Source organism: Gavia stellata, chromosome 13 (assembly GCF_030936135.1).
Source record: "Gavia stellata isolate bGavSte3 chromosome 13, bGavSte3.hap2, whole genome shotgun sequence".
In the NCBI taxonomy this organism is placed as follows: Eukaryota; Metazoa; Chordata; class Aves; order Gaviiformes; family Gaviidae; genus Gavia; species Gavia stellata.
In genome coordinates, this window is record NC_082606.1 from 10858152 (window position 1) to 10883803 (window position 25652).

The window sequence follows — 25652 nt, forward strand, 5'->3', positions numbered from 1 at the left end:
TCTAATGTAGCATAAATCCTATGTAAAATCATACTATGTATTTTTGCCATTAATATTGAAATCTGAAATATATACAGATGTCTTTAATCTGTGTGATGTTTTAAGTGATATTCATTTAAGTTATTGAAAATGGGGACAACAGGTGAATTTCCATAACATTTCATACTATGCAAGCAGGTAGCTTTCTTCTTTTTTCTCTTTAATGGTACCCGTCTCCTTTTTTTTTTCCTCACATACAGATTCAATAACACTAGTGACCGTAGTGCAGATTGTTTATTTACTTACTAATGCATTCAGATCATTGGTTCGACTCATATTTTGCTCCCTCAATTTCTTTCTTTCCTTAAGGGCCACTTTAATTTTGTTTTCTGTTATTAGTTTTTCTCACATAAAATTCCCACCCTCCCCCATTTGATTTCTCAGATTGTGTTAAAGGATGTACTGTGCAAACAAATCAGTACTTATATCTTAAATATATGCAAAAGCTATGAAACTTGTACTTTTTGTTTTATTTTTAGATAAGGAGGATCTTCATGTCATCCTAAATATTTCTAATAGGTCAATTGCATTTAGGCCACTAGGTGGCCATAGGAAGTTTTACTAGAAATGCTACACTGGGCATATAAATATTTTCCAATACATATGTGTATTCCTAAAACAAAACACAGTCAGATAAACAGTTTATGCTAACTGTTAAACTGTGTAACTGAGAGAAATAAAGTTAGAAGCATTTGATTATATTTGAGGTATATAATTAATAATGAAAATGAAGCTTTACAACATTTGCCAAAGACCTTGGAGTTTCTCAACTGTCTTACCTTGGTTTATATGTTTTTCTTTCTGAAAACCTACAGCGATGTAGTGTCAGTAATATGAAAGGTGACCTTCATATTTGGGAGTGTAACATGCTTCTCTGATGAAGACTCTGAAGAAAGAATGAATGTGTATCTTGTATATTCAGCACTGCCCTTAGATGAGAGGAGAAGTCAGTGTATCGTGAAATCTCCGGGAAGTCTGCCAGGGAAAGTAAGGGAGACCAGGCTTCCCAGATGACACTTAAACCAGCTACCTTGTATATTCACATGACTGTTGCTACAGAAGGGCAAAACTCAGATATTACTGAGGCCGTTCCCCACTTCAGCAGTATTTTCCCCTGTGTTACACTAGGTTATAAAATAAATGCTAGCTAACTTTTGAAAGAGACTTGGGAAAAACTGTACAGGAGGAGATTCTTTGCAGTTTCTAGTCATTTGGGTGCCCTGTAAAACTGAGAAAAGGTTTCTTGTGGTAGCAGAAGAGTCAGATACAACTGCAGTTGTACTGTGTACAGAACTAGGATCTAGACTAGTATAATGAGAATGTGTCCTAGTTTCTTTGTAGCTACTATTGAGTCATAAGCAAACAGGATGTATCCTCAAAGTACTTATTTGTGTCATGGTGCACATCTGCTTGCATACTTGATGAAAAAAGGGATGAGAAAAGGACACACTTTTAATGAAAAGTCACAATTCACCTGTAGTAGATTAACCATTTATTTTGCACTGACAATATGCAATGTTTGTATGCCTGTATCTTGATAACTTTAAATGACTTCTTCAAGCCATCCTTTTCTCCCTTCAGAGTAATATATTAATGTTTTGAACAGCGAAGAAGTGTGGATTTTGAATATGTGGTCACTACAAGTCATGTCTAGGAAATAAATTTGTATTGACTTAAACAGTCAAGCTACACTTAGTCCCTGTATGGATTCAGAAGGAAAGTGTCCTTAGATTATCCGTGCACAACTTTGATTTAACTAAGTCATTCTCCCTTTACAGCTTGATCTGAGTTAACACTTTCCATTAGGTACACACTTGGAGAAATGCTGAATGTTCATAAAATGTGAACTGAATTCCACATGACCTTCTATGCATGGGTTTAGAAATGAGACTAGACTAATTTCTGAGATGTCATTTGCTGCTTTATTCTGCAATAGGCTCAACCATATAGAATTATTTTTGACAAATGTTTCTGAGTGGTTTATGAGGGCCTCCAGTGATGGAGGCTCCAAGTAATCTCTTCCAGTGTTAAACTATACTTATAATGAGAAAGCTATTTATAATGTCCAACTAAATCTTGCTGCAGTTGAAGTCAAATACTATTTGGCCTCTCACTATAAGCAAACAATTTAGTTCTTGTATCTCCCTTCTCAGTCTTGTTTTCTGTATCTAAGACAACCCCAGACTGTTCAGTCAGCCTTGCCTCATAGATTTTATTTTCTGCACCTCTCATCATTCTGGTTCTTTGCTTTCTTCTTTTGGGCTGAATCTGTCTTGAAGTGCCTCGAGCTGGACACAGCATCCCAAGCAGGGCCTCTCTGTGCCAATTAGGCTGGAAGGATTGGTTGATAAGTCTTACAGATTAAAGTCCTCTTCGTACATCCCATTATAATACTGGATTTCTCAGTATCGGGAGATGTCAATTTGCATTCATCTTATTATCCAGTATAACAGAGGTGTCCTACCTGCTTGTTCCCAATATGGTAGCTTTCCTGCATGTGTCATTATTGAACTTCATTCTCCCACTACCCAAGATTTTGTATCTGATCTTCTGTTTGAATCTGAATTGGAATTATTTTCTACTGTTCTTGTAGCTTCTCTTACTCAATGTAATCTGCTAATATTAATAAAGTTTATAGTACATGATCTGGGTCACCCATGAAACTGATGAGCAATACTGGCCGTGGAAAGCCCTCTGTGAAACCCTGCTAAACATAGCATTGCTGTTTGAACAATTGGTAGCCATTTCCAACAAAACTTGCGCCCACCACGTTAAAGTTTCATGTAGTTAAGTGTCCCTAATTTGCATGGGCAAGTGTCGGAGGCCTTATTAATGCCAGAAGGCATCTGGAACTTCAGCTACCTTCACCCACTTCTCCACATGGTCTGTTTCCTTTTTGTTAAAGGAGATAAAATTGCGTGAAATCCTTGTTCTTAATTGTGAATTCATGTCTGACTTCTCAGTTTCTTTTGAGTGCTTATTTTAGATGATTTCTCAGGTAATTATTGATTAGACAGCTTAATTATGTAACTTGTATTCTGTTCTCCCCTTAACTCCTATTTAAATTCAGAAAAATGGCGAAGCTATCAGTCTCCTGGAAACCCATCCATTTTCTCCAGGTTCCCATATAATGACCACTAATTGATTGGAGATTGCTTCAGTCAGTTCTCTAAGCCCTCAAGGACAGTTTTTTATCCAAGCTGAAAATATTTACCAGATAAGGAAAAGAATAACTGATTCAGGTATCCTATAAACTGATCTTCCCTTGTTCCAGCTTGAGGTTATACTCTGTTTGTTACACTAGCTATCTTGATCACGCCAGACTGAACAAAAGAAACGTTAAATCCTTTGGTTGTTACAAGGTTTGTTCAGTAATTTTCGGTAATGATTCTGTGTCCCTTTGTCTTCATGATCTGCTTTAGATGCACATCCTTAAAAAATTGACCTAGTTTCTATATGCTGCTTTCTTGTATTTGAGGCCATTGAAGAACAACTGCTTTTCCTGAGGTTCTTAATTTACTTCCCACCCTTCCTCTGCACTGTATAGTTTACGCTTGTTCCCTTAAAGAAATAATTTTATTAAGGAACTGCTGAATCCTCAAAACTGTGTTTTCCCTCACATTAATTTCCTAAGAGATTTGAAAGAAATTCCTGAAGTTTGCATTCTTGTCTGCTGTCACTGCTTTGTTGTTCTGCTTCCTTTCAAAATCTATAAACTTCATCCTTTTTATAATCATTCTTCTATGTGTTGCTCTGTTTTTTACACCTTCAGATCATTTCTGCCTGGTTTTGCTAGAAGCAAATGTGGCACACCCACCGTTATCATTGCTTTTTCTATCATTAGGAAAAAAATACTTTCTAGGGCCTTCCATGATTTTCCTGTGCAATCTGCCCTGCTGTATCCCTTTGTGAATGAGGGATGCGCACATGCCTTGAGTTCCCTACTACTACACAATCCTGGCCTCTGAATAAATCTTTCAGTTGCTCAAAAAAACGCTTCCAATTATTGGTTTGGGGGGCTTTTAGTAAAATGCAACTGTGGCAAAATCGTTGACTTTACAGCTTCTGTTTTGATTGAGAGCCTTTTCTGACCTGCCTCAGTCCATCTTCTGGACCTTAAACACACAAAGCCTGGCCTTGCCCATCCTTCCTGAGCTGTGCTCAGACTGGTTTACCACATGTGCTGGGGCTGCAGGGTGGAGAGCATGTGCTGGTTCTCAGCCAGAGGACAGACTGAACTCGGGCGATACTCCGGGGTGGGAGGGTCGGAGGTCAAAATCACAGGGAAGCAGGGTAAGATAATCGGCAAAGACATTTTGTATAGGAAAAGTGGGAGTATACATTAATTTAACTGAGTATTAAGAAAAATCTATGCCTTATTGTTCACATAATCCCCATATTTAGGGACCCCTATTGATGTATTAACGGTAAGCTATTTAAACCCCTCCTTTATGTTCTTAAAGTCTAAGGGAGCTGTTCTGCCAAGAACCAGACAGTGAAAAGTAGATGGGGAGGGAAGAAAATACTGTCTATAACTCGATACCATGCTGTTAAGAAGTTTCAGTGGACTATCTGAGTCGGCCTATCCTGTCAGCTGGCGTCTGGGATTCAAAGAAGATCCTCAAGTAAAGCTCCTGAGGACTCAGCTCCTCCCGTTTTGATCTGTAAAAGTAACCAAAAGAACTCATTGTAGCCAAGCAGCAAAGGTCTTTTTTTCCCTTTACCCTGACGTCGGGCCGAGGAGGCCACGTAGGCCAGCCTGCAGGAGCAGTGCGCGGCAGGGCCGTGCTGGGGACCGAGCTGGGCCCCCGAGGCACCGGGGCTGTGGGGCCGGCCTCGGCCTCTCAAAGCTGCGCCCAAGTTGCCCGCCGGAGCTCGGGCAACCGCTGCTGCGGGCAGGTCTCCATGAATGGCTGTGACTTTGTGCTTTGAGCGAAGGCCTTGTGCTCTTCGGAGGGGCCTGGCGGGCGCCCGTCTCCGGGAAAGCCCGAGGGGCATGTCCGCAGGGTCCCTCGGGGCAGGGCCGGACGCGGCCCCGGGGGGCGAGAACCGCCGCCCGCCGGACTACACCTCCCAGCGTGCCCGGCAGCGGGCGTGACGTCAGGGGGCGGGGACGGAAGCGGCTCCTGCGCGGCGCTCGGAGCGTGGCCGTGCCGCCGGGGAGGCTGAGCGCGGAGGAAGTCTGGTTCCTCCGGCGCACCGTCGTGCAAGCGGCCGCCATCTTGTGCGGGAGGTGGTGGCAGCGCTGCGCTGCGCGGAGGAGCGGCGGTCGCGCCTCCCTCGCCTGCCCTTTCCCCGCCGTCCTGCTGCCGCGGCGCCATGTCTGCCGAGAGTCCCGAGCCCGCCTCGGCCGAGGAGCAGAAGGTGGGTGGCCGGGAGCCCGCGCGCAGCCCCGCCGAGGAGCAGAAGGAGACCCGCGGGGCTTCTTCCGCCTCCATCTGCGCGGCTGAGGCGGAGCGGGGTCGCCGCGGCCGGGCCTCTCCCTCCCTCAGCCGGAGGAGCCTCGCGGGCCGCCGCGGCCCTTCAGGCAGCGTCTCCCGGGCCTGTCCGCCTTCCTCGCTGCGGAGCAGCCGCGGCCCTTCCGCCGCCGCGCTGTAGGCCGGGGGAGCCGGGAGGCTCTCCCTAGGCGCCCGCCGCCGCCGGCTCGGGCGAGACGGGGACGGGGCCTGCGGCGGGAGCGGCGTCATGCTGCAGGCCGGGGCGGCTGGGAGGGCGCGGGCTCTGCCGCCCGCGGCTGGCGGAGGCTGCAGGCGGAGGAGCGGCACCACCATGTTGGCTTCTGCACTTGGGCATTTTTGTTCTCTGGTAAATCGTTGGCGTGCTCTGGCCTGGACGGGCTGATGGCGCTTCCTCGCTCCCTAGACCGGCCTCGGCCCCGCTCTCTGCCGGGTGTTCTGCCTGCCAGGGCGTCCTGGGGGAAAGAATTTCAGCTCGCAGTCGCAGCGGCTGGAGACCAGCGGTAATCCGGTGGCTAAACTTTTGTTTCGCTTTTAGAAAAATTTCAGCTTTTGATGTAAGCTATTTAGGAGGAGAAATATCGAAAACGCAATGGCTGCGGCCTGTTCTAGTTAAGGCTTTTAGAAAGAATAACTGGCTGGCTTCTCTTGTGATGGCACTATTATGTCATCTCTGTAACTAATAATTTTATAGTTTCTTAAGTGGGATTTGGCTTCATAGATGACTGTGTGCTGTTAGCAGTTTCCCTCTGTCGGCTGTGACTTTAAGAAGCCGTTTGTTTTATAGTCTTGTCATTGCTGTATGGACTCAGTTGCAATCTCCATAGCTGTTTCGGGTAGGGAGCAGTTATGAAACACAAGTAATGCTTTGAAGGACGCTAAAAGAAAAAGCTCAGTCTACCTCAGCTGTCAAGTTTTTGTTTAATAATTTACAATTTGTAATATGAGTTAGTCATACAAGTAGAGCTTTGGGGGTTAATATGGAATGATACCTTCTCAATAGGTGCAGTAATCAGAACCAGCTTCTATGGCAGGTCTGTAATCTACTCTTAAATGTGTGTGTTCTGCAGCTCGACTTCACATTCATGTTAGGTAGACAGACCACTGAAGGGATACTGTTCCTGTTCAAAGCTTATAAAAATAAATCCCTGGCCTATGCAGCACTCCCAGAATAGCTCTGTAATAAGAGCATAGTAAAACATGTGGTAACAAGTTTATTGTGATGCCTTCTAGTGTGTTCTGATGAAGGCAGGTGACTGGGGCTGATTTTGCTAACTGGGTTTCAGCCTGAAGTCTTGAAATGCAGTGCTTACGCACTGTTTTGAAAAATTGCCCTTTATTTGAGAGACAGGAGTCCTTTACTGATCTGCTAATTTACTATTAATCTGATGAGGTGTTCAAGACAAATTAATAATGTCAATAAAAGAAAACTTGGTTTTCTGTGAGTTTATATCCTGTTAGGATACTGTGATATCAGTGCTATTATGGCATTGCAATATTAACTTTCACTAAAACTGTCTGGGTAGGCAAAATTGAACATTGACTCAGTTAATGCTTAGCTCTGAAATACTTACACAAACAACCCATTTTGCAGTACTTACTTGTATGTATGCTTAAAAAAGATGAAGCCCCTAAATGAACAGACCTCTTCTGAACTTTTCTAACATGCTGTAAGAAGCTTATGCATGTGTTAGGCAAGAAAGGTGTTAAACAAGAGAGTGACATAAATTGAAAACTTGCCAAAGATAAGCTTTTCCTGTTCTTGGTGTGAAAACCCAGGATAGTGGCAGGGGGAAGTTCAATAACAAAAGAAACTTTAGATACTGGAGAACATATGCTGGGTTCACTGACTCTCTTTTTGCCTTAAAAGCCTATATTGTTCAGGAAGCTGTTAGAGGTTGTGCATTTTGTTTCTGGACTGGCTTTTGCCCCATCAGTTCACTGTAGAATTGCGCTGTTGTCATGTTTTTCTCATTTTCTACTTCACATTTTGTCTGATGTCATTTGCTAAAGAGGATGAGCTCTTCACACCAGAGTTTTAAAAGGCTGATGGCTCTTTTTTTAGCCATGCAGTTCAGTTGTCCAACAGATATGGAACTTTATGCTGCTAGCACCTCTGCAAAGATTAAAAGCAAAAGCTGTCTTTAAATGAGTTAGGTAACTACTGCCTTCCTGGTAGATCCTTTTAATGAAGTAAGCAGAATTCATTAGCTGTGTCAAATTCCTGTAGAGAACTAAAATTATACCTTTTGTGTGGTTGTCACTAGGAGGAAGAGCGTGGTATATCTTGATTTCCGCCCCCCCAATCATTTGTTAGTCACTTGGTTGTTGCTTCTGTAACTCAAGGGAGAATGTTATAAATGTATGAATGGCCTTGCTGGCTTGGGGTAAAGCCTTTGTGGCTCAACAACAGATCTCCATCTAGCTCAATACCATCTAGTCCACAGAAGAATATAAGGTCAGGACATGCATGCAGTGATCTTCCCCAGAAAATTATCCCAGGTCTGGGCAATCTGTTGTTTAAAAGCCTTCTGAGCTGCGAATGAACGCTTTCTGAATCCATCTAGATTCTTGGCACTCCCTATATCCTTCGGCAAGGAGTTTTGCAGCTTAACTATATTTTATATGAACTGTTGTCTTAAGTATTTTTCAAACCTGCTGTCAGCTGGTTTTGTTTGACACCCCAAGTCTTTGTATTGAAATTCTTTAATTTGTCTTCCATAGTTTCTTGAGTCTTAGTTGTTCTTGGTCATCAAGGGTAAGTGACCATAGTCTGTATCTTTTTCGGCTGCATTGATGCCTAACACAGTATTTTGTGTTTTGATTGCCTGCTGTGCCGTGATTTATCAGCCCTGTGAGTTTGCATAAATATCTCCTTTGATGCACCATGAATACATATTTATGTAAGCTATTTATTGTTGGCCCTCTGTTCTTAAAACCTATCTCCTTTTGGTTAGTATTGGCAAAACATGCTCCTTCAAATGCTTTGTCTGTTGGCTCAACAGTGAGTACCCAGTGATTCAGCATTAGATGTTGAAAGTGTTTAGCTGAAAGGATTGCTTTTGAGAAAATCCAGTCGGTGTCAGTATGATAGCAAAGCACAACAGGAAGAACAGCAGCTGAAGAATGGTCTTTATAACACAAAAACTGTGGTCTTGGCTGGTATGATATTATATAGTGAGAAACAGTTCTATGTTCGGTAGTGTCAGGGAAACTTTACCCTTTATATTTATTTGTATTTTGCGTTGTGTTTTCATCTAATTAAAAACATTGGTTCCTGTCCTCATAGAAGTTGCTCTTAAACTCTTTTGAGAATTTCTCTCTTTCTTTGGTAGAACTGTTAATTCAGATTCCCACTGTATTGTGCAAAGCTGTCTTTGAGACGTCTTGGCCTAATGGAGCAACTAGACAATGTTATGTTCTGAATCTGTTGTTATAACCTTTGCTTCTGAGGTTTCTTACCAGAAAGATGTTGAATATCATAGAATTTCGAGCTTTTATAAGAAATATAGGAAAGCACTGGGGTAGGCTAGTGTGGTGGCTCTAGTTCCTTGGCAGTTGTGGCTTAAGTAGCTCCCCGCTGTTGGTGTTATTCTGTCCTCCCTGCTGCTGTGCTAACATACCTGTTTGTGCAGCTGCTTGGTCATCCAAACTGTGGAGATTGATCCCAATGAAACACAGCCCAACAAGGAAAAAAAAATAGATGGTTATTTTTCTGTTGAATTAATTTCTGTGACCCATTCACGTGGAGTACACGCAGACATGGTGGCTGATGCAATGCAAAGGATGATGACAGGGATGTAAAAGAGTGTGAAGGATCTGCTTAAGCAGCTCTAAGTGGATATGAAACCTTAGTCACAGATGAATGTGAGGCTCTCCTGATTTCAATGGCAATTCTTTTTTTTCTGCCTAAAGTCTTTCTGTGACTTCAGATGGTAATAAGAATTCAAGAACTATGGCAATCAGTGCAAATCAATATATATTTCCCCTGAACTGGCAATGGTTTGCCTGCAAAAAAAAAAAGGGGGGGGGGGGGCCTTGGCCAAATACTGGAAAGTAGAAAACCAAGAATTTTGAGTGGAAGATATTTTAGAAATGATCTAATAGAAGAAATTGTACTTCATACATCAAATTGCTACATGGACTGGAACAGATGAGTGTAAAGTAGAGGTCATTGTTGAAAGGCTGGATGTACAAATTGCAGTTTTTGCCAAATGAGTATCTTCAAATTATTACTTTGAGCATGCATGTTTTACAGTATATTCATAAAATAGGCATTTTATTTTACACAAATGCACTATCCAACTCTCTTCATCCTCATAATTTTAGGATAATTATAGACGTGTAGAGAAATACAGTATTGTTGCTATTAATAATGATAGCAGGCATGTTTTTGAGACTGAGCTACTTTAACACTGATTCAGTTAGAGCAGTCATACAAACTAGATTGTGGCAATGCAAGTCTGCAACTTCATGATCAAGCATGGGCAGTTGAAAAAACGTTCTGTGACTCTTGACCAGCTTTCAATGTTTGTTTGTTCTTAGTGGAACCCTTGTTTTGGAAAAAAAAAAAAAAGTTTTTTGTTTGGGGGATTTTTTCTTCAAAATGAAATAATTTAATTTTAGTATAGACTTCTTTTATGTGAAAGAGAATTGTGTTGATTAGATTCAAACACGTCTCCAGGAAAGGCATCTAAGATGGGAGGATTAACTCCCACAGTTGCTGTCAGTATTTGAGAGAGAATGTATGAAAATGTCTATTCAGATAATTGATATGTTCACTTGGTAGCAGCAGTCGGCATGTTGGTGAATTACCTGCAAAGGTATTCTGCATAAATAGTTCGTTACTGTATATTTAATTTGCAGTATTGCTGTTTGTCTTTCAGGAAATGGAGGATAAGGTGATCAGCCCAGAAAAAGTTGAAGAAGCAAAATTGAAAGCAAGATATCCTCATTTGGGCCAGAAACCAGGAGGCTCAGACTTCTTGAGGAAGAGACTTCAAAAAGGAGTGAGTTCTTTATTGTCCACAGGGTATGGACAAGAAATTCCAAAATTCCTGTATCTGTGATGTTCTTTTTTTCACTCCACAGCCCGTTGCGTGAGTAAAAGTGCTAACAAATTTAAACTTTGTCTGTGAAAGCACAAGCAAGAGAAATTTGTTTCCACAAAAATGCCAAATTGGCAGGATAGCTGTTTACAACATCAATGGCTCAACTGCACTTTTTTACAAAAATTAAATTTAGAAGCTAGCTCAGTGCTGCTGTGATAGACTTCATAAAAATCATTATAGTAAACACTAAGGGTCAGAACGTCATCCCTGTTTTGTACTAATCTTATCTTACCCATTCTGACGTCCCCAAAACATATGTTGGCTCTTATTATCCATGTTTTTAGCACATGAAAGCTTAGTGTCTGCTGTGTTACACCAGGCACCATCTGACATCAGTGGCTTGAGAGTGGCGGTGTAATTCTGAATATACACCCTAGCAAAAAAATAATAGAAGAGTGAAGGGTGAGTTAGTACTTCAATATTGTTCCACATTTAACCAGTGTCTCTTATTTTCTTAGTTATTAACTTGCTTATTTTTTTAGTTTAATTATTCATAAAGTGATTATGTAATGCCTTTCAGCCATGCGAGAGCTCTGTTCTTGGAATAATCCTAGTACATCACTACTTCTGATGGTGCTTTTGTTGCTGTCACCCTGGGTTTTTTTACTATTGTCTAGGTCTTTTGAGTGCATGCGATGATTCAAAGTCTAAATACTTCACAAACCAGCTGTTGGAGTTCAGTGCTGATCTATTTCTGTGGTACCTGGTAACATCTCCTGGGAATTGTTACTGGTGGCAGGTTTTTTGGATAAGCTTTCTTTCATTAGTTGGAGCATATGCAGCATAGTTACTGGCTCCTGGGTATGGGCAGGTGGTAGATTAGGTGACTCCTTTTGTGAGTTATGCTGTTATGTGGTCAAAGGCAGCCTAAATGAGACTTCAGTGGGTTCAGTGTATGTGTAGACACAGAAGAGAGAAGGTAAGTGTGTGTTGTGATGATAATTCAGGAAAACAGACCAGCATCCACCCCCTAAGGATTGATGGCTATAAAGGAATTATGACCGCTTGCACTCAGTGCAAATGTGAGGAAAACTTACCACCACCAATAACAATCTGTATAGTAGCTTCATCTTGATTGTAGCCCTATTTAATGCAAAGGTTGTTGCAGCCTATATTTTCAAATTTGAGTAGAGGTAGACCAGTGGGCATCTTAATTGACTAAGTGTTTGGGATTTTGCTGCTTTGACAAAAGATGGCATAAAGTTGTGGATTCCAATTCGTAATCTGCCTTTTTCAGTTCTTCACTCCTGATGTGGTAGTAATAACTTTCTTCCATTTTATTTTTTATTATTTTTGTTTAGTGTGCTCAGTGTCTTAAATGAGGAGCATCTTTACTTGATATAGACACCTGGTGTACTTTGGGCTGCCTGGATTGCTGAAGTTTAAAATAGAGTGAGGATAGTGAGTATGCTTTCAGATAGTGTTTCTGACATGAAGACACCTGGACAAACATGGTCAGTTTGTAAGGGATGATCAAATACAGGCTATCTATGAGAAGCTAGAGTAAATCAGAGGAAAATACAGGAATAAGTTAAAGGAAGAAATGGGCTGATATTCTAATGCATGAAAGATGGTAGGTTTTTTCAGATATTCTGCTAAATATATATAGTCAACTGTAGCCCAGATTTTCTTTGATTTGGCAACTAAGACACACTCTGCCCATTGATATTGGTTCTCCAGATACGTTCTGCATTGGGTGTGCACACCGTTGTTAGCACACTTTCTCCAGAATAATAGTAGACGAGAACCATGCTACACCATGCTTCTGTAGAGGTATTCTATTTGGAGCTCTTACATGGACAGAAATAGGTATCTGTTAACACATCTAAAGATTGAGCGATTCTGTTATTACCTAGTTGATATTTAAAAGTTTCTTTTGGTTTCTTCAGTCTTGAAGGGCAAAATATGAAACCCTTTTTCCAAATCACATTATGTTATAACTTGAGGTCTAGTCTGCAGATGTAGTGCTAGAACATTGTGGTGTAAACAGGGATTACACTATCAAAAGGATTGAATTGGGAATGTTCATGAATGAAAGTGTGTGTTTCAGATGTACTACTGACTGTGTGGGAAGAACAGATTTGGTAACTTTAAGGCTGGGGCAGGGAACACTTAAAGCCTTCTTCAGGAGGCCTTGTATAAACAGCCTTCCCTGCCCCTGTAGGTAAGGGCCTGTTAAGTCAGGTGTTCAAATTACTTCTCTCTAACATTTTCTCTCTAACAGCTGCTACTGAACATTTTGCAGCTGGTTAGTACTAATGCAAAATAAAGAGTATGGTAGTAATATGCTGCCTGGAAGCACTTAAACATAGCAAGTAGTGATGGCTGTTGCTCAACTGGCTGAGGAATAAGCCTGCATAAAGCTAACTAAGGAGTGTTCTTTTCAGAGACGATTGTGATTCTAAGCAGCAATTGCTAGTGTAAATCTTTGTCCTGAATCTAATTTTTTTTGGCCTCGTATGATAATCTGTTCAAATCACGGGTTACAAGTACCTTAATGGTAGACCTCTAGTAAGATGTAAACAAAATACAACTTTTCCTGCAAAAATGTGTCAGTGAGCAGTTGAAGACTTGATGCAGGCCTCGGATGAAATTTCATGCCTCATCTTACTTACCATGACGCAGATAAATCATAACAGTCACTGACAACAAAAAAGACTGTTAAAGGTAATGCTAATAAAAATTTGCTGAAATATTAAGGAACACTGTTCTAGAAATTTAATCTTAATGTACTCACTTTTGTATTCAGAAGAAACCTGGAGCATGGGATAAGAATTTCCTTTACACAGTGCTTTTCAGAAGGACTGCACAGTAGATTTGACTTTGCTAAATAATTGGTTTGGGAACTTTAGGGATTATAGTTCCACTGTTTTAATGTATGCAGATAAGAGGTTTCTTGTTAGAATGCAGTTTCATGCTACTTTGATCTTCTGGTATGATAGAACACGCTATGTTCTCCAGCTTTAGTTCATGTGTTGTTTGGTTATTCTGCGTAGCAGAACTTGTTCACTGCAACAAAATTTACAAAGCCCAAGGTTTCACTTATGGGAGAGATCAGAGCTCTTGGGAAAAGCAGGACAAAAATAATGTCCATGTATGATGTGAGTCTAATGGTATGTGTAGAACCTAACTGTATACTTACCTAACGTTAAGAGTGTATCTGTGTGTGCTTAGTAGTCTTGATAAGATTTTTTTTTTTTTTGACTTGACACAGAGCTGCCTTGCCAAATCGGGAAGATTTTATAACTGTTTTTAAAATTTAAAGAATCTGTTTAACCATGTAATTCACTGTATGCATCTGATAAGATTTCAGGCTTTTAAATGTATGTGTGTTTTGTCTTCTAGCAAAAATACTTTGATTCTGGTGATTACAACATGGCTAAAGCAAAGATGAAGAATAAGCAACTGCCTACTGCAGCTCCTGACAAGACAGAAGTCACTGGTGACCATATTCCTACTCCACAGGATCTTCCACAGCGGAAACCATCTCTTGTTGCTAGCAAGCTGGCTGGCTGACGAGAACATCTGAACTGCATGATTATTCTCATTCCTGTTATTTCTCCTTAGTAGTTACTTCTCACCCTCACATCCCCCTTTTTCTTTCTTACACTAAGTCATGAGACTGACAGCTTTGCAGGTAGCGATAGCATGTGCTGCTATTGTAAGGGAGTACTGTTAAGAGTAAAATGTGTAGTATTTGGACTAGTTGAGAACAATGCACTGATTAAAAAGGACAAGTTTGGTTAGAGCAATGTAATCTACTTGAAAATGTACATATTGCCCATTTCCTAGTGTAAGACTGGTTCCAGCAAGTGACATCGCAAGTTTTACAACTTATAATGTTTCTGCTTTTGTTATTTCATCTTAATTACAGCATATTTGTATTTAATATAACCTCCAGTTGTGTTGGGTTTTTCTTCTGTGTTTGGGTTTGTTGTCTAAAATAGAGGTTTAGACCACAAGTTGCTAGATGGTAAAGCATGTATAAAAACAAAGACAGGGCTCTGATTGAATTTTGTTTCTGCTTTTGAACTTGAACGGCCTTAAACCTGTTTCAGCTTTAACAATAGAGTTTTTACTTGGGCAATATTTGCCCATTCTGGTGTAACTCTTGTGAATCTAGTGCTTATTGACAACTGCCTGTTGAAGCTGGTATTCTTTTCAGTTCCGTAGCTTAGGACACACTTTTGTTGAAGATGTGAATGAAGTGTGCATGTGCATAGACTGTTGAATTCACTCTTGTGCCATTTTTGTAAATACAATAGTTTTGCACAACCTTTTGCAAATGTCTATTAGTTTTACATTTTAAAAAGCAGATAATGTGCCAATCAAAGCACAAGTGATTCTGTATCTTTCAAAGTCTTGTCCTGAAACTAAGAGCCCAGAATCTTGCTACTGAAAGTAAAAATTGAATACCTGAAATTTGTGAAACACTTATATTTACACTTGACTCAGCCATATGCTTTTGCGGTTGTATATTTTGTTTTGCAACAACGTCCAGCATTCAAATATAAACCTGGAATTTGTACCTATATTTGGAGGCAAGTGCCCTTTCTGTTCAGTGGCTCTTTAAGCTTTTAAAGCTGAAATGCTCTGTCTGATGACATAGGAGATGGCGAAATGTACTGTTCTAGAGAGTTTCCTGTGTGGCAAACTCAAAATCTAGGCTTGCTAAGGTTTGATATGCAATTGTCTTTGGGCTATTTTAGACTTCTGGAAGTGGAGTGGTATAATTTTTTTTTTTCTTGGACTCCTAAAGTTTTAGTAAACTAACTCCTTTTCTCTTTGTTATACAGCAGCCCCTCATTGACTTTGGGGAAACAAAGAACTGGAAGTGGTATTTATATAATGACCTATTGAGAAATAGGTAACTTGTCATGTCAGAAAATAGGAATGAACTTCAGTTCATCTTTATGATGCAGGTCGTAAGTACTAGATTGCCAAAATAAGTAGTTGATATTAGATAGGTAACTTGATGCATTTAAAAGCATGTTTGTTCAATGAAATCATAATATTAAAAGTGCAGTATGATCCATAATGTAATTGATTTTAATACAGCTAATCACAGCCTTGATGTTCTTTAAAAAGATAAGTTTACTGAATACTTCTTCCTTTAAAGAAACAGTTCTGAAACAGCCTATTAAAAACAAAGCACCAATGTGGGTATTATAAGAGGAAACAAAGATGCATCTTTTTAGAAGGATGTGCTTTGTGTTGATGTGTTCAGGAAGGTCTTACAAGATAAAGGACTGCTAGTCAAAAAGAACACTGGCCTATATTTTCTGCAGTGCTCTCTTCTAAAGGCAAACATAAGAAAATGATCATGAGAAAATGAAAAATCTTAATTTGGTTCTGTTTTGATCAGAACACAAGCAAAGTATATCGGTGTCTATGTAATGTCTTTGGTTCAGGGAAGTCATTCCAGAGAATTTCAAAATTGCTAACCTGATTCTTTTCAAGTCTGTAGAGTCCTTTTGTAGTAATTAAATGGGCTCTGTTGAGCCTCTTATTCCTTATCCTCCACTAATATTATAAAGAATTTATGATTTTTGAAGAACAGGTTGAAGAAATGGACTTACTTGACTTTAAGTAGGCAATTAGGCTGCGAGAATAGCAAGGAACCTAGATGTATTGAAGCAAACTGCTTTTTATAGATGTTTGTCCTAATGTGAAAATCCCTCTTTATTTTTGTATGTATAAATGGAATTGAAACTTAATGATAGGACTGGGCCTGAAACAAATTTTGAACAATTTAAGGTGACTTGCTGTGTATTGTCTGGTGCCACTATTCTGTAGCTCACATAAGGTGAGCTTTCTTGATGTTTGAGAAGGTTTAAAAAAATAGCCATTTAAATTTAAACATTCCACTGATTTAGCTACAACTCAGCTTGTCCTGCTGTTTGGACAACCCAAGCTTTTCCGATGTTCACTCGGTGACTTGCAGTTCTTAAGATCACTACAAATTCAGCTATGAATATATTATCCATCTGTATATTTGGAGTACTGTAATACTAACTAGGTCAATGACTGATTATGAGCCTTCACATCTGACAGACCTCAGCAGCAGGCATAGCTATTTTGATTCTATACACTGTATAAAACTTAAGTCCAATAATCACTTAACAGTAAATCAAACATGACTGCAAATTGATGCTTACTTTCAGCTTACTCCAGCAAGATAACTCAGCTATCCAAACTTATGTACATAATGTATTATATGAGTTTTACCATTTGATAATTACCTTTTTCAAAGAAAACCTGCCCACACTGTAGACTGGCAGTCCCTTTCATATCTTGCCTTTAAAGATAGACGGTGTTTAGTTATTAGAGTAGTACTCATGTAGGCTTATAATAGCAGATAGTACCAACATTTTATTCGAGATAGTTAAGTGGATTAATTACAACTTCACAGATATGTCCCCAAATCTGTAGCACCAAAGGCTTCCCTCTCATTGTTCTTGATGTAGTAGGACAGTGTTTGTGTAAAGGCCACAGGAGTACATTTTGTTGGACATATTTACACCCAGTCAAGATGTTAAGGTGATAAAAATGTCAATTGTTCTTTACAAACTTACACATTGTATAGTATACAGAATAAATTGATCTACTTAGTTTTTATTGCAACATGGAGATTTGTCTCGTCTTTACTGTGGTTTCCTAAAAGATACTGCATACTTCGGTATTCTCTATGGAAAATTTCTAAAACCTAAATCTTGCTACTCTGTATCATTAAAAATATGACTGGGCTTTGGTTTCTAGTATGTTAGACTACAGAATTACTTTAATGTAATCACATTTATATATATTTCAGTGCTTATTTTTCTAATAAGGCAATTAAAGCTTATTGTTTGAAAACTCCGTAACAGATGATTGTTTTGGTCCCTTGCACTGAGTGAAGGGGATTTCTGGGAATTAGCTTGGAATATAGAAGTTCGCATTGCTATCAACTATATTGGACTGAATATGGCAACATTTCCAAGAAACCAAGATGCTGGAAAAAGTCCAAGTAATTTCATATTCAGACTGTGACTTAGGTGCTGATCTTTGCGCAACTTCAAGATCCACGTTGTATATTTATACTATTAGCTCAGTCACCAAGGTCATAGTAACACCCTCTATACTGCATCTCTAACAGAGGAGAAAAATGTCCAATTTAAGTGGTGTCATTCAAATACCATGCTGAGGCAGTTCAAAGGCTGCATTAACACTGGCATTAGTAACCTAAAGTAACTTACCTGAATCTCTGAATGGGGAGTGGCATCAATCTTCAGGCAAAAATGAACTATTTAAATACAGGCTTATTGCCCAAATCTGTTTCTAATTGGAGCTGTGACAGGTACAGTTGCATGGACAGGCACTCAGAGAAGCTTTGCATTTAGTGGCTGTGCTTGCAGAACATGACCACGTTATTCAGGAGGGAGGCAAGATTGCAGTAACTTGTTTATTTGATGGTTGGGAGGTTTTCTGTGAGGTTGGGAAGACCAGACTGGGGGAGCATGCAAGCAGGATGAATGTGTTTTTACTTGACTGTTCTTTTAACTTAAAGTGGAGTTGGGCTGAATGTGTGGTTTGATTATTTATTCCTGCTTTAGTGCAAGTGAGCCACCCTCCTTCAGATTCACGTCTTTGGCTTTTTCATCCCAGTTTCTGGCATCTATAGATCCAGAGTAACTTGAAATCTGAAAAGTTCTAGGTGTGTTCAAAGTGTTTATTCCCATAAAATATTTATCATAAATGTTTCTGGAGTACTAGCACAGAGGCGAACAGCCTTGAGCTCAACTGATAATGCTTGAAAAAGCGTTAGTTTAGGGGCAGATGACTGAATTATCCCTGTCTTTCTCAGGCAGTACATCTCTGTTACAACGAGGCTGCTGCTTGATATATTTTCATGATAAATATTTCACATATTGATAGCAGGCACAGAAGTCTGTTTATTTACTACTTTGGAAAATACTGACAAAGCCTCCACCTATTTCAGATGGATGTTTATTTGACTTTGATTTAAAAAGGGAAGATTAAGTACTTTTTGTTTCTGATTTTGTCTAAATTTAGTAACAGATTTCAGTTGGGTTTATTTTTTTTTACCTTATTGCAGAACAGTGTTGTAGCTCTTTTTGAAAGAGGAATATGGTTGGATAATCTGTCAACTTTGCTTGACAATGTTACAGAATAACCAGGTAACTGTCATGGACATTGCTGGTACAGGGGGTCTCCGCAGAGACTGGGTTCAACCTCTGCTGATACTTCTGTGTTAGTATGGTAGGGTTGTTTCCGTACTGGATTTGAGGAAAACACAACTGTAAGAGTCTTCCTTGAGAAATGGCATTTTGATTTTTAAATGTGCAGCATTTTCTAGGATTTGGATTACCTGGCTGAAATTACAAGGATGCTTAAATGCAAGAATGGGAGGTATGGATTCTTCTGAACTTCAGGGTCTGTTCTCAGGTGATGGTTTTTATACTGTTGAAAAAAAAATCTGCTAATACATTGAAAAGAAAATATGTATGTGATGTTCTAGAGACAAGAGAAATCTTCCTAGTATAGGCATAGATGGATTGAGGCAAGCTTTCTGCATGGGAATTTCATCATGCAGGTTAAGAATTCATTGTGTCTTGTCTTTTCTGTAAGCCCAAAAAACCTGGAAGTAAATCTCAAGTGTTATTTGGATAATACATGCATGGTACATGATTTTTATCTCTTCCTATGTGTCTCTTACATTACTTTGCAGAGTTGTTAACTGGTAACTGTTCAATTAGTACTGTCTGAAACCAGACCTATTTGTTTTCTACAGCTATAAACGACACAAGCACAATCCTTGTAGTATGAGAATATAGGAAAGGGTAGGAGAAGGATTTTAAGCTATGAATTCCTCAGTTAGCTTTTTCTCTATTTCCAGTGAAAGCCACGTGGAGTTAAACTGATGGTCAGTGTGGAATATACAAATGCTTTTCTGAAGGAGTGGATAGGCCCATCCACTATGCCACACAGACCGTCTCATGTTCCTTATGTTACCAGTATATATTATTTCTGTGCTTCTAACGATTTCCCTTTTTTGTTTGGCCAACAGAGAATCCACTGCTTGCTTGCGGTACAGTGTGACAGCAACACAATAGGAAGCCCTAATTGAGAAGGGAATTTTTCTGCCACAGTTGAACAGATCATGGATGTAAACAGAACATAGATGTAAGAAAAAAGATAGGACAGATGCTTAGTAGTCACCTCTGAAAAAATAACATAAACTAATCTCAATTCATAAAAGGATTATTTTCTGTCTTTTTTTTGATGGGGTTCAAATTCAGTATAAAATTCTGTATGTGGACTGTGTCAGCTACATTGTCAGCTGGAATATCCTGGGATATATGCTCTGAAATCAAATGCCATAAATGATCTTTTTGAAAAGATGCTGTGCAAGATATGAGATGAGGACATTTAAAATCTTGCCAGCAAATGTTTGATTCAGGAGATGCATGTTAAAGTAATAATTAAGTAGTCAGTCTAGATACATTACAAACAGGTTGTTTCTTGGCAACTTTCAGTGCCCCCAATTCCTGTCCTTAATGACAGATTTGAAATCCTGGTTTATGCAAATTGTGTCAAATCACAGTATATTTTGGACTCAGATATCTATTTTTTGCTGGGGCTTATAATTACATTTGGCTCCTGAGCTCCAGCTGTGAATGACTGATACAATAATCCACAGTCCAAGCGAACCCCTGTCTTTAAATTTAAAATATATATCATTCTGAAGAAAGGGTATTAAATATCGTAGATGAAGCAGCACACAGAGGGGAAGTTCAGGTCCCTTCTGAAAACAAAATTGTGAGATTTGTGTGGTTCATACATCCAGATTCTTAGATTAAGCCTGTTAAAGGGGGATGATCACACTCTTAAATGAACCCTAAATCACTTTTCTTTTGTGTTACACATGAAAGATGACTGGTAGCTTTGTAGTATAGATCTCTCTGTTTTGCTGTAGTGTACACATGAAGAGCAGTTGTGTAAACTTCTTAGCCAAAACCTCACCCCTGACCTGGATGCCAATTTGCAGGAACCAGTTCTTGGCTTCTCGTAGGACTGAGAGCAAGTGTCCAGTTCTGCTGATGGGAGTGAGCCTCCTGGGCATGGGATGGTAACAGCAACTGTGGTTGATAATCCTGGACATACTGGCAGAACATGGGAAAGAAGGTATTTTTTTAATTCAGTTCCCATTAGGGTTTCAACTCTGAACTCTCCCAGAAAAATCAAGATTGTTTTTTAAACCTCTTTTCTGAATTTACTAACCTTAGTTTACTAGCTGTGAAGAGTGTATATCGGTGCCTAATACAAACAACTCCAGGTAAGGCTCCATATTTTCACCTTAACTATCTTTCATTTGTGCTTGCTACTTTTTCCATCTGCTTTCTTTTAGATAGCAGCAGTGAAGCACAGCTAGATTGTAGCATTTATTGGGAGTGTTTGTTTTGGGAGTCGAGATAGCTTGATTTTTATTTCTGGCTGTTACTCAGTTGAGTGATTTTGAGCAGGTCACCCATCTCTTTCACGGCTCATTTTCTCTGTAGAACAGGTTTGTCTGTTTCTTTGATAGTCACAGCAAGTTTCAGGGGGAGTACAGATACTACCCACTGAATACAGAGCTGTTAGCTGAACAGTTGAATTTTGCAGAGATGATGCCACTTAAAAAGTCAAAGCACTTTGGTGGAGAGTGTGGCAAAGATAATTTTCAAATTTGTTTTGTAGTTTGGACCACTTGGACTGGTAGGATGCATTCCTAAAGTGAAAAAGGAAAATACAGGAAGATAGTAATAGCTTCAGTTCCGCTGTCAAAAGAACTCTTGCCATAACATGAAGTGTAAAAAAACACCCATTAATGAGTCATAAAGCCATGAGCTGCCATCTCAAGACTTAACCAGAGAACATGGATTATGCTTTTCATTCTGTTTTGACGTGGAAGTTAAACTTTTCAAAGTTGTGTACCTTCATTTCTTGGTGAGAACTGGACTTGCTTATTGAAGGAACTGTTTTGGGCCCAGTTCTCCTCAGTGTTTTCAGTAGTGGTTTGAATGATCCCGATGCAGTCAGGCTGGAAGAAGTTGTAAACAATTTGAAGGATGGGATCACAGAGAGAAAACAAAAGATGGAAAACTTGGCACCCGAGAAATACCTGCAGAAATACCCAGTGGGAATAAGTGGATAGGTGGTAGGGTGGCGGCCAGGCGCGGAGAGGCTGCAGTCGGCTGTAACCCAGATGCAAACCCAGGGAGTTGAGGCTGCCGCCCGGAAGGCTCATCGGCGTTAGGAGGAGCGTTGCCTGCGAAAGGAGGGATGGTGGGGTGCCCCTGGTCCGGGCGCTGGCGATGCCCGGGCCGCAGAGCCTGCAGGGTTGGGAGCCGCACCGCACGCAGCACCCAGGCTGGAAAGCGACGGAAACGATAAACGTCCCTGATGAGGCAATGAGTAATTTGTTCAGAAAAAAGCGGGATCAGGAGAGAGGGGAGGAACACCGGTTCCCGCACAAAGCGGGAGGCGGAGCGGGCTGGGCCGGGGCTGGCGGCGGGAGGCGGGCAGCCGCCGCGGGTGTCTGCCCGCCCTGCCTTGGGGTCCTCCGCCCTCGGCAGAGCCCGCGCCGCGACCCTCGGGGCTCCGGCAGCGCGGCGAGGGCAGCGGCCAGCGCCTGGGGCCCGGCGCCGGTGGCCCCGCGGCGCGGCGCCCACCCCGGGCAGGGCCCGGCCCGCCTGCCCGCCCGCCGGTGGGAGGCATCGCGCCGCCCGCCTCCCTGCCCGCCGCTCCCACAATGCACAGAGCGGCGGCAGCCCCGCCGCCCGCCAGGTAGCAACATGGCGCGCCGCGCCCGGGCCGCCGCCTGAGCATCCTCCCTGCCTGCCTGCCTCGCCGCCGCCTCCCGCCGCTGGGCTGCCGCAGAGGGGCCGCCCGCCCGCGCCCTGCGCCATGGCAGCCTCCGAGCTCTACACGAAGGTAGGGCGGCGGCCGGGCCGCGGGGTGGGCGAGGGCGGGAGCGCGGCCCGGGCAGGCATCCCCGCGCCGAGCTGAGGGAGGGAGGGCGGGTGCGGGCAGGGGCCGGGGCTGCGGCTGCCATCCGCGGCGCCGGCAGCCGCCCCGCGGCGGGAGCCGGCGCCTCCTCCCAAGATGGACCCGCATCCCGGCGGGGCGCGGGGGCAGGTCCCCGCCGCCGGTGCGCGCCCGGCCCGGTGAGTCACGGCCCCGCCGCTCCCCCGGAGAGGCTTTGCCCGCCGGGCCGGGTCGGGCCGGGCGGGGGTCGGCGGGGAGGCAGCGCCGCTGCGGCGGCGTCCGCCCGCAGAGCACCGCAGGGGAAGCGGCCGCGCTGCCCTTCCCGTCATGGGCACCGCGGGCTCGCCGGGAGCGAGCGGCTGGGGCGGCCCAGCAGCGCGGTGGCGGTGCGCCGCTCCGGGAAGGCGGCGCGGTGGGTGGGAATGGCCGTTCCGTGCCGCTCCGTGCGGTTCGGTTATCTGCCTCCGAAGTATCGTCCCGTTCCGTGTAGAAAAACACCTTGTGCAAGATAGATGCTTCAATATTAAACTAACCGTTTTGGTGACACTGCACGTTTAGATTATATTTATTCTTTTGGCAGTCGTTCAGAAGCCCTACGGCCAGCAGTGATGTGGTGCGTGACTCTCATACGCTTTTTAAACAGACATTTTTCTAATCTTTCGCGTGTTGTGTGTTAGTATCTCATCAGCTTCTGCCCGGAAACAGTTACTACCCTACGCATCTTGATGATGGCAAAGCCTGCAAATCGAGAGCTGTTGAAATGATTGTTTTTTCCACTAGCAATGCATTGTTTTCATTGCTCTGCCTTGATCTAGTGCAAAAATCTGAAAAAAATGACAGACCACAGGTTTTTAAGGGCAGAAGGGATCACTGGGGTTACCAGAGCCAAGCACCACAGTACAACACAGCAAACTCTAAATACTTCATTCAAAAAACTTGCACAGTCAAAGTGTGTTTATCGAAAGCCATGTCTAGATCCTTGAGCCACCTTATGAAATACTCCAAAATTTTCCCCAGTCTAGATCTTTGTGTGAGGACAGAAAGGAAAGGAAACAGCCTTTCTGTTTTGGCATGAATAGTTCACCTTATTTGTAGAGTCCTCCCACTCGGACATGGTGGACAGCATGTTGACCGTGCATCAGTACAAATGAGTCTGGACAGTCCTTTCAATAGTCTCGACCATATCTGAATAGTATATTTGTGCAGGAGAGATTGAATGTGAGGAAGTGAGGTGCATACCTGCACCCCCTGAAGAATGCTAAATACATTAGTTGATATGAGGCATCTTGGTGTCTGTGTCTCTTAGAAGAGTATCTCTGTTAACTGTCATTGCAAAAAGGGATGAAAATTAGCATTCCGGTCAAGAGAGCAATGGTACTGCAGAGTTGTTCCCAGGCGCCCAAAAAAGCTTCTCTGTGTAAGGAGTTGTTTTGGAAAGGTATTCTTGAGTTATCTCTCTCTGTGGATGTTCTTATTACGGAATTAAAATGTCTTGTAAAGAGTTGATGAGAAATTTTTTTGTTGTTGTTGTTTAAATTTCCAACCCTGTCTGACCTTGAGTTCACTTCCTTGGTCAGAAGCTGCCCCAAAAATGTGGGTGTCCTGCTGTCTCGGGACTCCGTTACAGTGGAAAGCTCAGGGCCCTTGTAGCTCCTGAGGAAGGCATGGCTCTGAATCAGGCGCCAGGATAGGAAAGCTGCTGGGCATTCAAGAGAGACTGTCTCTGCTGTCTTCCTTCTCTACTGGCTTTTTCCCCAGGTAAAACCATCATGCTGTTTAAATCACATTCAGTATCGCATCCTTGATTGAGTAACATAAATAACAGCTTTAAGGTTATAGCACGCGGAGGTATAAAGAGCAAACACAAAGTCCAGACAAGTGCAGGGATGATCCTCCAGTAGGGACTCGCTGGGTGACAAAGGCCATGGAGATTGCTTCTGGGCTTTACTCTCACACCACAGGCTGTTCTTGTCCCCTTTAGAGCCATATGTAGGCACAGAAAGGGTGACTTTCACAGCCTTTTTATACTGGCAGGCAGAGTCAGGATTGTCATTCAGGACAGCTGCTTAAAGTACCAGGGCTTCCAGTACAGCATCGACACTTAACGTATGATACTGGCATAGAAATTTCGCTGGCAGACAGGGTAGGGTATGAATTTGCAGCACATCATTGCTGACTGCGTGTGTGCACGTGTGTCCTGAAGCGAAGTACTTGGCACCTGTCTTACCCTCTCCCACTGGAAACCCATGTCCCAGCTTGCCTGAGTTGTTCAGGTAGCTGTGTTCACATGAGTTGCCTGGAACAACAGTTGGTAAAATTATGTTAATGACTGGATGACCAGTGTTATAAAGAAGTTGGCAGCATCTCGTCAAATGTTGTTTGAGAACGGGAGAAGTGAACTTCTTATTTTCAGCTATTGTTTGTGGTAGTGGGGCTCTCTGCTGTATGCTTCGTATGTCCAGTTTTCCTAACATGCACTGTTCAGCCTTCAAATTTGGTTTCTTTGCATGCCAGCATAAAAGTAGCACCCACTGTCCCAACCACATGTGCCGTCTTGAAATAGCATAAAGGAACTCTTATTTTCCCAAGCTAAATTATTTTTTGTTAGAAACCGGCGATATACATTTTTGAAGAAGTTGTGCCACTCCTGTGAAAATCCTATTCCTTTGATTCATCCAGCTGTATATCTAAACTTGGTGACCGTATAGACAGCCTCATTGTTGCACGTTGTTGTAATTTTGGAGTGCAGCAGTTTAAAACTGCTCCATGGGTTATATCCCAGGCATCCTTATTTAAAATATTATGCCTGTGAGCTCTGTTTAACTTGTCCTGTTGGACATCTATCAATGGCAGGTTGGTGGTCCTGCTGTAAGATAGTTCCTGAAAGGTTCTTTGACTGGAAGCACACTTAGGAGAATCTCAATGTGTTTCCTGAGTCCCCGTAGCCCTGCTGAGCAGTGCTTGGATGTAGTTGATCAACATTTCAGTAACTGTTGACCAACAGCAGATATATACCTAC

The 25652-nt window shown here is 42.0% G+C and overlaps 1 protein-coding gene across 1 annotated transcript; it reads left to right on the forward strand.

The window, feature by feature from the left end:
- Positions 1-5313: 5313 nt before the first annotated feature.
- On the forward strand, positions 5314-17464 carry ARPP19 (cAMP regulated phosphoprotein 19). The gene is made up of 3 exons (XM_059823730.1): positions 5314-5403; positions 10382-10504; positions 13952-17464. Exons 1-3 carry the CDS (start codon positions 5359-5361, stop codon positions 14120-14122), a joined length of 339 nt encoding a protein of 112 aa, XP_059679713.1. The 5' UTR covers positions 5314-5358; the 3' UTR covers positions 14123-17464.
- The last annotated feature ends 8188 nt before the right edge of the window (positions 17465-25652 follow it).